We start from the raw sequence: 13247 nt of genomic DNA, 5'->3' as shown, positions 1-13247 counted from the left end.
GCGAAAATAAAAATAAATGATTGACATGAAAAGCCTCAAAAACACTAAATTTTGTTGATGCTCCAAAGATGAAATCTGTAAAAAAATAATTAAGAATGCACACCATGTTTACCATTTTAGGTGTGAAATTCATGATAACACAAGCAAATATCAAGTGTCACAATGAATAAAAAAATCTCAAGTGTTGCAGTGTTTATCTCTTGTGTGTCTGAATGGCAGCCCTATATATCGATATTGGAATTTCTTCCATATGCGCTGGAATATTTACAAATTTAAGTTACCATAATTTTCTTTACAGAACCAGAGATGTTACTAACAAGTCTGATTTTAAAATTGGGCGACCAGAGTTGATATGTGAGGTTTGTGGCTATTGATGCCCATGGTATGTGGGGAAGGTCCACCACTTGTGTCTATGGACTCTTATGGCATACAAAGGGTTAAAGGATAGCTTTTCTGGGTAAAGTAGGTTTGGTTGTAGGTCCTCACTTTTCATCACTTTGAATATTTCATGCCAATCCCTTCTGGCTCTAAATGTTTCTTTTGAGAAGTCAGCCTTATGGGAACACCCTTGTAGGTAACTGACTGCCTTTCTCTTATGGCATTTAAGACTATCTCTTTGTCTTTAACTTCTGCCATTTTAATAATGATGTGTCATGTTGTGGCCTCTTTGAATTCATCTTATTTTTCACTCTCTGCTCTTCTTGGACTTGTATGTCTTTTTCCTTCACTAATTTAGGGAAGTTTTCAGTAATTATTTCTTCAAATATGTTCTTGATCTTTTGCTCTCTCTTTTCTCCTTCTGGTACCCCTATGGCACAGATGTTATTATGCTTCATGTTGTCCCAAAGGTACCTTAAACCAGCCTCATTTTTTTTTTTCTTTTGCTACTCTGATTGGATGTGTTTTTTCTACCTTGTCTTCCAAATTGCTGATTTGATCCCCTGCTTCATGAGCTTACTATTTATTCTTTCCTGTGTGTTCTTTATTTCAGATAAGGCATTCTTCATTTCTGACTGGTCCTTTTTCATGGCTTCTATGTCATTTTTCATACTGTTGAGCAACCTTATAATCATTACTCTGAACTCTATATCTGATAAATCGCTTACCTTCATTTCACTTAGCTGTTTTTCTGAAGAATTCTCTTGTTCCATTTGTGGCCTGTTTGTTTGTCTTGCCATTTTGGCTGCCTTTTTGTTTTGTATGTGTTGAGTAGATTGTTATGACTCCCAATCTTGGTAGGATGGCCTTATAGAGTAGGTGATCTGTGGGACCAGTGGCACAATCTCCCTGATCACTGGAGCTGGGTACTCTAGGAAGTCCCTTGTATGCATTATATAGGCCTGTTTGTTGTAATTGAATCTTGATTTGCTATTGGCCCATTTGTGCATTGGTTCAACCCTCAGGCTGGCTGAGAGTGAGGCTCAACCCCCAACACAGTATGCAGGCTGTTGTGCAGGTGCTAATCACACAAAGTGAAATTTGCCTCAGCAGGGTTTGATGCCTGCAGAGATCTCCTTGTGAATATGCTGCTAGTGAAGCTTATTGAATCCTGCTTTGTTGCTGTCTGAAGCTGGCCACTGTGTCTATTGGTTCTGGGACCCTTCAGAGAGACTCTGGTGCAGGCCAATGTCACACGTTGTCTGTAACTGACTCTGGGCAACCTGATTAAAGCTGTCAGTGGTCCTCAACTTTGGCTCACTCTGCTGGGCCTGGATGCATGTGGAAAATACCAAGGCGTGCACCAAAGTCTGCTTTTATTAGTGCCAGGTCCTGGGCAGGTCAGCAAAAGTCTCAAAACACTCAGATATCTGCCTCTGCCTGCAGGCTCTCTGTTAGGCTCATTCACTTAAAAAGCCTCAAGAGTGGGGTGAGAGGGACTCAAATGAGTGGTGCCATTGCTTCTCCCCAGTCTGATGCTTCATGAATGGGAATGCTCTCCCTGAGAAAGATGGCTTCTACTAGTACACTATGGGGAAATGACTCATCTTGGTATCCTTGGCTGACCTCTCAGCTCTCTCTACAGAGCCACTGACTCCAGAATCTACTCACACAGCTCTGGTCTGCTCTGCCCCCACTTCTGCTGGAGCCAAGGGTGTGTGGCTGCAAATGGAATTTTGTGTGTTGGCCCTTTAAAAGGGTGCCTGCATTTTAGCCATTTCTCCTTGTCAGACAGAAACCCTGTTGCTTTTCACAGCCGGATGTTATACGGGCGCTTTTCCCAGTTCTGTTGCTCTAGGCTAGGGAGCTCAGTTTAGTGTTTAGACCCCAGACTCCTCAGGGGAATCCCTGAAATACTTCAGAAATTCAGCTGCCACCCATGGGAGCCCAGCCTGCCCTCTCATGCCTCTGCACTTCCTACCAGGCTCAATGTGGCCTCCTCTGTAAGTCTCTCCAGCTGCCCTTCAGTTGATTATTCAGGATGATTTTTCTATACTTTTGTTGTAGTTCCAGGGTCCTGGAGGGAGGTGAGTGTAGCTTTCACCTAATCTACCACCATCTTCCAACTCTCAACACTTCAAATTGTTGATGAAAGAAATATTCAAATCTATGAGCTAAGACATGGCTCCTCCATCTCCCCAGTGACAGTGGCGGGTGCAACCCACCTGCCTGTCTGCTTTGAGCCACCTCTGATTCATTTCATTTTAAAATGTCATGGCCTTATTGGACTAGCAATGATTAATAATATACAGTGTGGGCAAAGTCATAAGGATATCAATCATATCATATGTTGGTATAAGAGTAACTTGATATAGTCTTTCTGAAAGGTAATTTGGTAATATATAATCAAAGCATTAAATAATATGTGAACTGTAATTCTACTACTAGAAATGCAACTTAAAAGAAAAATCATATATATATATATATATATATATATATATATATATTTTACCTCAGTATTTTTAATATAGAAAAAATATAGAAACAACTTATATTAGGCACTGATCAGTAAAATAAAGGCATGATATGGAGACAGGAGGACATACTAGTTAGATCATGGACTCAGACATACCTGAGCTTAAGTTATGGCTCTGCCGTTTGTTAGCTGAATAACATTGGATTGAGTAATTACTTAACATCTCGGAGCCTATTTTTCATATGTAAAATATCAGTAAGATTACTTAATAAGGTTCTTGTGAAAATCAAATGGGACAATGAATGTGAAGTTCTTAACAGGATGGCTGGCATATCCCGTGTACTCACTAAATGGCAGTGGGGTTAGTGTTGGTATTATTATTGTGGTGCATCCATATAATGGAATATCCAGCAGCCACTAAAAGTCATGATGTTGACATGTACTTATTCACTTGGGAAACTCCAGAATATATTATCCGCTGAAAACAGAAGAGCAAGAAAGAGAAAGAAAACTCTGGAAGTCCATACTTAAAAATGTTAAGAATAGCCGAGACCGGTTTGGCTCAGTGGATAGAGCGTCGGCCTGCGGACTGAAAGGTCCCAGGTTCGATTCCGGTCAGGGGCATGTACCTGGGTTGCGGGCACATCTCCAGTCGGAGATGTGCAGGAGGCAGCTGATCGATGTTTCTCTCTCATCGATGTTTCTGACTCTCTATCTCTCTCCCTTCCTCTCTGTAAAAAATCAATAAAATATATTTAAAAAAAAAAAAAAAAAAAAATGTTAAGAATAGTTAATTCTAGGTATCAAGATTATGGGTGTAATTCCTTTTCTCTATAGTTTTCTGTCTTTTGTAGTTTTCCTACAATGCTATATTGGATATTACTTGTGTGACAAAAATGTAATATATATTTTTAATTGCAGTAACATTGACTCCCCAAGTTTTAACAAAATCCTAGTATTATACAATTGCTAACAGAATCCAGAATGTGCAGAATGTGCATGTTTTATGTATCTCATTGCACCTGCATAGAACTCTTTTTTAGGTAGTTTAATGACTATTTTAAAGTGAGGGTGAGAATCAGGTTTCTTGAAGTTTCCATTCATTTCTCCATCTTCCAAGAAATCTCTGAAAAACTATTTAATATTATCATACCTCTTCTGACTTACTTCTTTCTAACTTCTATAAAACTTTTATTATTTCATTTAAACTTTTGATTTCATAAAGATTTTACATATGGGTTTTACAAGTGGGTATTTAATGGGTTTGGTGTTTTTAATAATTTATTTTTTCCAGGAAGTTTAATTCTAATGTATGTGAACCATAAAGTAATTTTGCAAAATTATTTCCTTATAAATGTTTTTACTTCTTAAAGATTTAAATTTAATCAATTTTCTTTAGAATCATAAAGGCCATATACTATGGCCAGAGGAAAATCAATGTCTTTTTAAAGGAGTACCATCTTTGTTAAAAAGTAAATTGACATTTTTTATGGCTTTGTCAATTTCATGCTACTTTTCTTCGACTTTACTTGGTGAGATAATTTTTAGTATTTATTGAGCTTGTCTGTGAAAAATAGTTTAGTGGCTACTAGTGATTCATTAGCCATCATTTCAACAGGTTTATCCTTGAATTCACAGCAACATGGAGAATTATGTTTGTTCTGACACGTTTGTTACATTAGTCACCTTTCAGTTTTCTATTATGGAAATTACAGAAACTATTTGACTATGTTCAGCTTATCTGTGAACTTTCATATGATTTTATGGCCACTGGCTGCATTTTATGACTTATATTAACTTAGAAAACATTGTGAAGTTTCCTCAAAAATTAAAAATGGAACTGCCAGAGAGCCCACTTCTAGAAATATAGCCTAAGAAGCCAATTAGAAGGAATATATGCACCCCTTTATTCATAGCACCATTATTTACAATAGCGAAGATCTGGAAACAGCCCAAGTTCCCATCAGTAGATGAATGGATAAGAAAAACAGGTACATTTACACAATGGAATACTATGCAACAGTAAATAAAAGAAGGATCTCATACTCTTTGAGACAGTGTGGCGGGATCTGGAGAGTATTATGATAAGTGAAATAAGCCAGTCAGAGAAAGACAAGTGTCACATGATCTCACTCATGTGTGGAATCTAATGAACACAATAAACTAGCAAACAAAATAGACCCAGAAACATTGAAGTATACAACAGACTGACACATTTCAGAGGGAAGTGGCAGGGTGGGGTGGGGCAGGAGACTGGAAGAGATTAACCATAGAACTTAAATGCATAAATGCATACCCCATGGACATGGACAATAGTGCAGTGAAGGCCTGGGGAGATGGGGATTAGGGTGGAAAGGATCAATGTGGGGACAAAAGGGGACATCTGTAATACTTTCAACACTAAAGATAATTTTTTTGAAAAAGAGACCATTTGACCAAGTTCAGATTTTCTGTGAACTTTCATATTTTATGGCCACTGGCTCCGTTTTATGACTTATATTCACTTTTTTACTTTTTCAAATAACTTTTCCAAATAGTGTCAGTTTCTAATTCATGGGAAATCAGACATATGCCCAAACATCTACTCTTCAGAAAGTTACAGCTCCTGGAAAACCCCACATAAATGAAAAAGAAACAAAAATAAAACTCTTCTTTAAAGAAGAAAAATCTTGTGTAAAATATCAGTATGCCAAGAACCTAATATCTGACCTTTCACTATATCTAGTCTTGGTAGAAGATGCCTTCAGCTTGTAAATGGAACCTTTTTCTTAATTGTTGCCATTTAGCACATTTAGTCTGTCAAATAATGGGATGTCTTGATAGCTATATAATAAGCCATAGAGAACAAATTCTCTGACTGTAGCCATTTGCAATGATCACAAGAGTAGCTTACAAAATACTGACAGTCTGTATGGTAATAGGCTGCATATGGCAGTCCACAATTATGTGTAGCTGCATTCAATTAGTGTTGTACAACTACACAGTTTTATTGCTTCATTTAAACAGTGAAAGCACTACATGCTGGATAATTTGCACTAATCCTCATCTCTTTAATAGCCCCTTGGTGTTTAAAATGTAGGAGAACATCTATAGTATTTAAAGGCCTGGGATGAACATTAAATTATATATTACTAGAGGCCCGGTGCACAAAAATTTGTGCACTGGTCGGGGGGTGTCCCTTAGCCTCACTTGTGCCCTCTCACAGTCTGGGACCCCTCGGGAGATAACGACGTGCTAGCTTAGGCCCGCTCCTGGGTGGCAGAGGGCAGGCCCAATCCCTAGGTGCAGCCCCTGGTCAGGCTCAGAGCAGGGCCGATTGGGGGGTTGGGGCGCCGCCCCCTGTCACACGCAAGGCAGGGTCGATGGGGAGGTTGCCGCGCCACCCCCTGTCACGCACAGAGCATGGGTCGATCAGGGGGTTGGGGCGCTGCCCCCTGTCATGCACAGAGCAGGCCCCATCAGGGGGGTTGGGGCTCCACACCCTGTCACACACAGAGCAGGGCTGATCAAGGGGTTGGGGAGCTCCCCCATGTCACTCACAGAGCAGGGCCGATCAGGGGATTGGAGCGCCTTCCCCTGTCACGAACAGAGCAGGGCCAATAGGGAGGTTGTGGCCCCACCCCCTGTCACACACAGAGCTGCAGGGCGATCAGGGGGTTTGGGCTCTGCCCCCTGTCACGCTGCTCCAGGGGCCAGGAGGCCTCGCAGCTCCACTGATCCCAGTGCTGGGAGGCCTCGTGGCTCCACTGATCCCAGTGCTGGGAAGCCTTGAAGCTCTGCTTGACACAGGGGCAGTGAGGCCTCGCTGCTCCACTGATCCCGGGACTGGGAGGCCTGGCTGGTCCACTGATCACAGTGCCAGGAGGCCTCGCGGCTCTGCTGATCCTGGTGCCAGGAGACTTCGTGGCTCCGCTGATCCCGGAATGTGAGGCCTCATGGCTCTGCTGATCCCGGGTTCGGGAGGCCTTGTGGCTCCGCTGATCCCAGTGCTGGGAGGCATATTACCCTTTTTACTGTATAGGATAGAGGTCTGGTGCATGAGTGGGGGCTGGCTGGTTTGCCCGGAAGGGTGTCCTGGATCAGGGTGGGGGACCCGCTTGGGTACCTGGCCAGCCTGGATGAGGGGATGATGGCTGTTTCCAGCTGGTCACACCCCCTTCAGTGTGGGGGTCTCCACTGGGGTGCCTGGCCAGCCTGGGTGAGGGGATGATGGCTGTTTCCAGCTGATCACACCCCCTTCAGGGTGGGGGTCCCCACTGGGGTGCCTGGCCAGCCTGGGTAAGGGGATGATGACTGTTTCCAGCTGGTCACACCCCCTTCAGGGTGGGGGTCCCCACTGGGGTGCCTGGCCAGCCTGGGTGAGGGGATGATGGCTGTTTGCAGCTGGTCACACCCCCTTCAGGGTGGGGGTCCCCACTGGGGTGCCTAGCCAGTCTGGGTGAGGGGCTGAGGGCGGTTTTCAAGCTGGCGGGCGACTGAAACTTCAAACCTCTCCTTTTTTCTTTTTTCTTTTATTCTGGCATTTATTTACCTTCTATGGCTGTCACTGGAACTGAGAGCCGGCTTTCTCTCTGAGGCTCGGCTCCAGCTCTGAGACCTTGGCTGCTGAAAGCAGGTATCTGGTTTGTTTGTGTTCTATAATTGAAACACTGTTTCAACTCCAGCTCTGAGGCCCGGCTGGCTGAAAGCAGGTTTCTGGGGTTTTGTTTAGCTTCTATATTTGTAACAATGTTTCTTAAACTGCAAGCTCAGAGGCCGGCAGTGGCAGGCAGGGAACGTTGGCTTCCTCCGTCATTGAAGCAAGCAAGCCTCCTGTTAGCTTCAAGCTGCCTGGCTGCCGGCCGCCATCTTGGTTGGCAGTTAATTTGCATATCTCGCTGATTAGCCAATGGGAAGGATACCAAAGTTATGGTTAATTACCATGTTTCTCTATTATTATATAGGATGTTGTGTATACTCTTTGATTGACAGTTAATATACTCCCACTTCACGTGTGAGTCATGTTTTATGAAGTCTTCAAAATACAGTTATAGCAAAAGTTCTTATACTAGAACCCCACTTGTTGAAACAGGCTGTCCAAACCTATGCTTGCAGCCTTTGATGTCCTTTCTGGAAGATGGTCAGGATGAGGAGGCATGAAGAACAAAGTCAGAATCGATTTGGAGAGTGGTATAAGCCAAGGTCTCAGCATTTTAAATGTGAACTTCTTAGAAGCTTTGCTGATTCCTAACTTTTAATTAAAAATGTAGTTTAAAGTGAATTTATAGCTTCCATTTGGGAAAATACTTCCTGGAGATGCTTTTGTGAGTGTGTGTGTGTGTGTGTGTGTGTGTGTGTACATATATGTTTGAAATAGATGTATTTAGCGATCTGTAATTTTAATAGTTTTAGTTTTTAAATGGCCTCACTCATGCCCCTCTGTAATTGGCTTAGGAAGAGACAAAGGTGAGCTTGGCGCTAATAGTGAGTCCCAGTTGTGAGCTGGGCTCCTTATACCACTTAGAAGAGGCACTCTCCCATTGGAGGAGCGGTAACCTAGAATATATTCTTCTAAATCCTTCTCTCAAAGTGTTGACAGAGCAGAGCAATCTTGTTTCCTGCCCTGCCTCACAGTAAGTAAGTTAAACAGAATTCTAACCTAGATGCCTGGACATTTATTGACCTGCAAAAATATTTTTTCCTAAATCATTTCCAATGTACTTGCATCTACATATGTTTTCAATTAAATGCATTAGGCCTTCATTTCTAAGCTCTTACTTCCCTTATAAGCTCCACTGTAATCTCTTTATGTTCATAAAAGTTCTACTATTCAGTTTCCAAAACAAACAAAAAAAGGTGAACATTGTAAAGGTGATTAAAGAGAGGAAAAAAGAACATCAAAGTGATAGATTCTAGGTATTGCATTAAAATTGTATTGTTTACTTAAGAAGTATTGTTACTTTTAGGTAATCCTCATTTTTTATTTTAGGTGAGTTTTTAATGTTTTATATCTTAGTTATTGAAACTTTGAATTTTATTGTTCAGCTATATTAATATAATTGGCATATTGCTATATGTAAGATAGAATTCCTATCAAAATGTAGATGTTCAAAAATAAAACCTAACCTTGCTTCATGTAAGAGAATTACATGGTAACTTAGCCAAATGGCTCAGTTGGCTGGAGCATCATCCTGTACACCAAAAGGTTGCAGGTTTGATTCCCGGTCAGGGCACATATCTAGGTGGCAGGTTCGATCCCTGGTCAGGGAGCATGCAGGAGGCAACTGATCAATGTTTCTCGCATTAATGTTTCTTTTTCTGTGTCTCTTTCTCCCTTTCTTTCTCTCTCAAAATCAATAAAAACATATCCTTGGATGAGGATTAAAAAATAATAATAAAGAGAATTACATAATCATATTCAGAACTAAAATGTAACTTATGACTAGATCTGCCAACATCTGCTTTCCTCCAACTTTTGAATCAAGTTAGGTGATTGTAGATAGTATGTTTAGAAAAAAACACAAGATTCCTGTGTAAATGGTGGTGTGAAAATTGAAATCTGACCTAACAGAACATCAAAGCAAGAGATTACTTTGCCTTTTAGAAATGTTATTGTTAACAAAATGGAATTAAGGAAGTAAAAATGTGGCTCTTTCTGGGAAATAAACCTAATGATCTACTTGATGTTTTCATATTAGATTTCTTTTCATGAAAAACATTTGCTTATCACTGGATAGCAAGAATGGCTAACATGCTAAGACTACAATTTAGGGATTTTTTTTTTTTTTTTTGCTTAAGAGCATTAATTCAGTCTGCAGATGATATTGTACTTTGCAGCTCTGATAGCTTAAAGTTCATAACTCAAACTTGTTTGTGCTGACCAGGGATGGACAGCTGCTTCGTCAAAGTAAGGGAGGATAGTGTCCATCCCTGATAACAACTGGGCAAAGCCACATCTGTTAAGTACATACAGTTGTCCTTATCCTAACAACCCAAGTGCTGGTGAAGTCTCTGGGCACCTGCACAAGGGCAGCTTCCATTTGACCATAGTCATGCCCTTAGGGAGATAACTCCATGTTCCGAGTGTGGAGTGTGGAGAAAAAATAAAATAATATTTTTCTGCCCAGAAAAGATGCAGTCTCTCCAGAGAGGAGGATCTGACTATCTGACTCTGCCAAAACAGTTAGATGCAAATGATTATTGCTGATCATGTAGCTTAACTAGCCAAACATCTGCACTTTCTGCTGCAGTGAAATGAAAAGTTAATCTACTTTTTCCAAAAGGCAGACATGATGTGGGAATGATAACAGCACTTCTGATGTGTGGAGATGTGCCTTGCTGTTGGAGAGGTTCAAACTCCTGGAGCAAGTACACATGATCATAGAGCGATAACAGAAGAACATGTAGACCTCAACTCGCTGGAAGAATTATTTTGATATACAAGGAAAACTTCTCCATGTCCTTGAAGCATCTCCTGCCTTTGCTGGGAATACTAGTCTTTTACTGTTGTTTTCTTTATCTTATTGACTTCAATGTGGGCACTGAATCAGAATTCTGAATGCCTTTTGATATTTTCTTTGAAATAATAGACATTGTTTGGGAGCCTTTTTAAAATATATTTTTATTGATTTCAGAGAGGAAGGGAGAAGGAGAGAGACATAGAAACATCAATGATGAGAGAGAATCATTAATTGGCTGTCTCCTGCACACCCTATACTGAGGATCGAGCCTGCAACCCGGGCATGTGCTCTGACTGGGAATCAAACCCGGAACCCTTCAGTCCTCAGGCCGACACTCTATCCACTGAGCTAAACCAACCAGGGCTGGGAGACATTTTAGAGCAGATCCATTTGGCTTAATCCTGGGCTAGAACTAAATCAGTGTAAATGCTTGCCTATGGTCACATGCACCTTTTTCTTAATTTGTGGAATGAAAATCTGGAGACTTTTACTGCCTTAATAAGGAAACCTGGGCAGAATGCTGACTCCACACTTGATAAATCTTTCCAAATTGCCACAGGTGAAATGAAATATTAATATCCCTTTCAGTTACTTACTTTAAAAAATAAAGTATTTTAGTACACATGTAGAACTTTCTGTTTAATTACTAAAGAATTGCATTTTTAAAGCTTCTTACATTAAAAGAAAGGTAATTATTTTCAGAAATTGGAGATACTTCACTAGAGACTTTCTATATTTCATTGTATTATGCAAATCAGCTTTAATTGTAGAAACATGGGATTCAGATAAGAAAACAAAAACAAAAAAAAGCCAACTCCCATAATTTTACTACCCAGATTCAGACACACCATGGTCTCTCATTTTCCTTTGCCCTTATTTTTTCTTTAATAGACATTTAATGCAAACCAATCTGAAATCTGCTATCCTCACTTCCAAACATAGTTCATTTCAATAAATTTACATCACCGTTTTGTTGGCCGTAGAGCATTTTATTGTACAAATGTGCCATAATTTATTTAACAGATTTCCATTTGCTGGTTATTCAGCATGTTTCTAATTTGGCAGTAATCTAAAGAAAGATATCTTCATATGTATATCCTTGCATAATTATCTGAAGTTTTTATCATAAATACATTCAATTTAAACCACAGTGCTCCTCGTTTCTTCAGGGAAGAGATTCTGAGCTCTTGGTTAAGGGGATTTCACTTTTTACTTTCATGTTAGGTGTATGAACACCAAGATGGCAGCAAATCACTGAAGCTGGGTGACTTTGGACTGGCTACCATTGTGGATGGTCCCCTGTACACAGTCTGTGGCACTCCAACATATGTGGCTCCAGAAATCATTGCAGAGACTGGGTAAGTGCTTCCTGTGGGATATGCTTGCCAAAGAACTAGTCTGCTTCAAGAATAGGAGAAACAGTACTGCTCTGTCCCATCCAGATAAGTAGCTATCAGATTTCTTCACTCTTTTTTACTTGCAAGTAGGAGCCATTTTCTCTTTTTTCCCAATCAAATTGCCAATTACTGTAACTTGTTTAAGGCTTCCATTTGGCCTTTGTTAAAGATAGAACAGCAGTTGTTAACTCCAGAGTAAAAAAATGTTTGGAGTAACAGAAAAACATACAGTGTTGATAATTAACTTACTTTTGGAGATAAAAGAAGCAAACACTGCTGTGTGGTGTGCCATGATTACAATCTCCTTTCATTATTTCATTCAGCTGGCCTTATTCTTCAGCCTTGGTTCCATTTTGGCCCTCTTGGCACCATTGATTATCTGTGAGGTACAAACACTCTTAGGTATCACAGGGTCACTGGGAATTTCCTGGTTTCTATGTACAGCAGTATAAAGAAGAGTGAAAATTTCTAGAAAGGGGGTTGGCCTAATACTTACCAAGGACCTATTCTTTGCCAGGAACTAAGCTCTTTTACTTAATTCTTACTCTTCCAGTAGATGGTATGATTCCTGATTGGCAGATGAATAAATTCAGGCTTGGATAATTGAATATCATGTAAGTTCATGACTAGATAGTAGTGAGTCAGCATTTAACTTAGGTCTGGTAAGTAAAATGCTTTTTTTTTATAAAGATCCCTATTTCTCACCAGCATCATAGGCAGGGTTTTGAAGCACTATACTAGTTGTAAACAGAAGTATTAGGAAAGAGTGGGGCAGTAAGGGAATACAATCCTACTTTTTTTTTTCCTATCAGCAGCGCAAAACCACAGCTAATGGAGTAGGATATATCCACTGTGATTAGTTGGGGATAGTTTTTCTGCTTGTACCATAAACCAGAAAGGCAGAAATACAAAACAGGAATTTCAATAGGGAAACCCCTAACGTGAGATGTGAGGTAATGAGGACTTTTCTATTAATCAAATTTGAGTGAGTTGGAAGAACACATCTGTAGCCATGCCTGATATCCCTCACAGGGTGCTATTTTAGGCATTGCTCTGTTTCTACTGTTAGTATTTTGAGACTTGCTGGAGGGAGTGGTATGGGATAGAGGGAGGATTTGGTAGGTCTCTTGAAGACCTTGGTTAGAGCCCAACTCTGCCATTGCCAGTGTGTGATTTTGAGCAAACCTATTTACCCCTCTGAACCTCAGTTTTCTCTTCTATAAAGTAAGCAATAATACTTATTTTGTAAAACAGATTTGTTGGGAAAACAAAAGATAACTTGTGTCAGTGCTTTATAAATTGGAAAACATCCTATAAGTATTTATTATTTCAGAGAGTTAGATAGTCTTAAGGCTCCACCAATCATTATTTTAAAATTGATATGACTCCCAGTCAAGCCATCTACAAATTCAATGCAATTCCTATCAAGATACCAATGGCGTATTTCACAAAACTAGAACAAATATTCCAAAATTTATATGGAATTACAAAAGACCCCAAATAGCAACCTTGATCTTCAGAAAGAAGAACAACGTTGGAAGAATCACACTACCTGAT

At 40.3% G+C, this 13247-nt stretch overlaps 1 protein-coding gene across 3 annotated transcripts in view; it reads left to right on the top strand.

The window, feature by feature from the left end:
- The window catches only part of DCLK1 (doublecortin like kinase 1), a 539423-nt gene that overhangs the window by 480969 nt on the left and 45207 nt on the right, over positions 1-13247 (top strand). For all 3 annotated transcript variants that reach the window (XM_070409184.1, XM_070409186.1, XM_070409185.1), the window contains one exon: positions 11518-11651. In XM_070409184.1, coding sequence (XP_070265285.1) covers positions 11518-11651 — 134 coding nt within the window. The remainder of the gene's footprint in view (positions 1-11517; positions 11652-13247) is intronic.

Source organism: Myotis yumanensis, unplaced genomic scaffold, assembly GCF_028538775.1.
Source record: "Myotis yumanensis isolate MYYU_CA2020_CCGP unplaced genomic scaffold, mMyoYum1.0.hap1 SCAF_3, whole genome shotgun sequence".
Lineage (NCBI taxonomy): Eukaryota > Metazoa > Chordata > Mammalia > Chiroptera > Vespertilionidae > Myotis > Myotis yumanensis.
The sequence above is the reverse complement of the archived record's forward strand: the minus strand, read 5'-3'. Positions and strand labels throughout refer to the sequence as shown.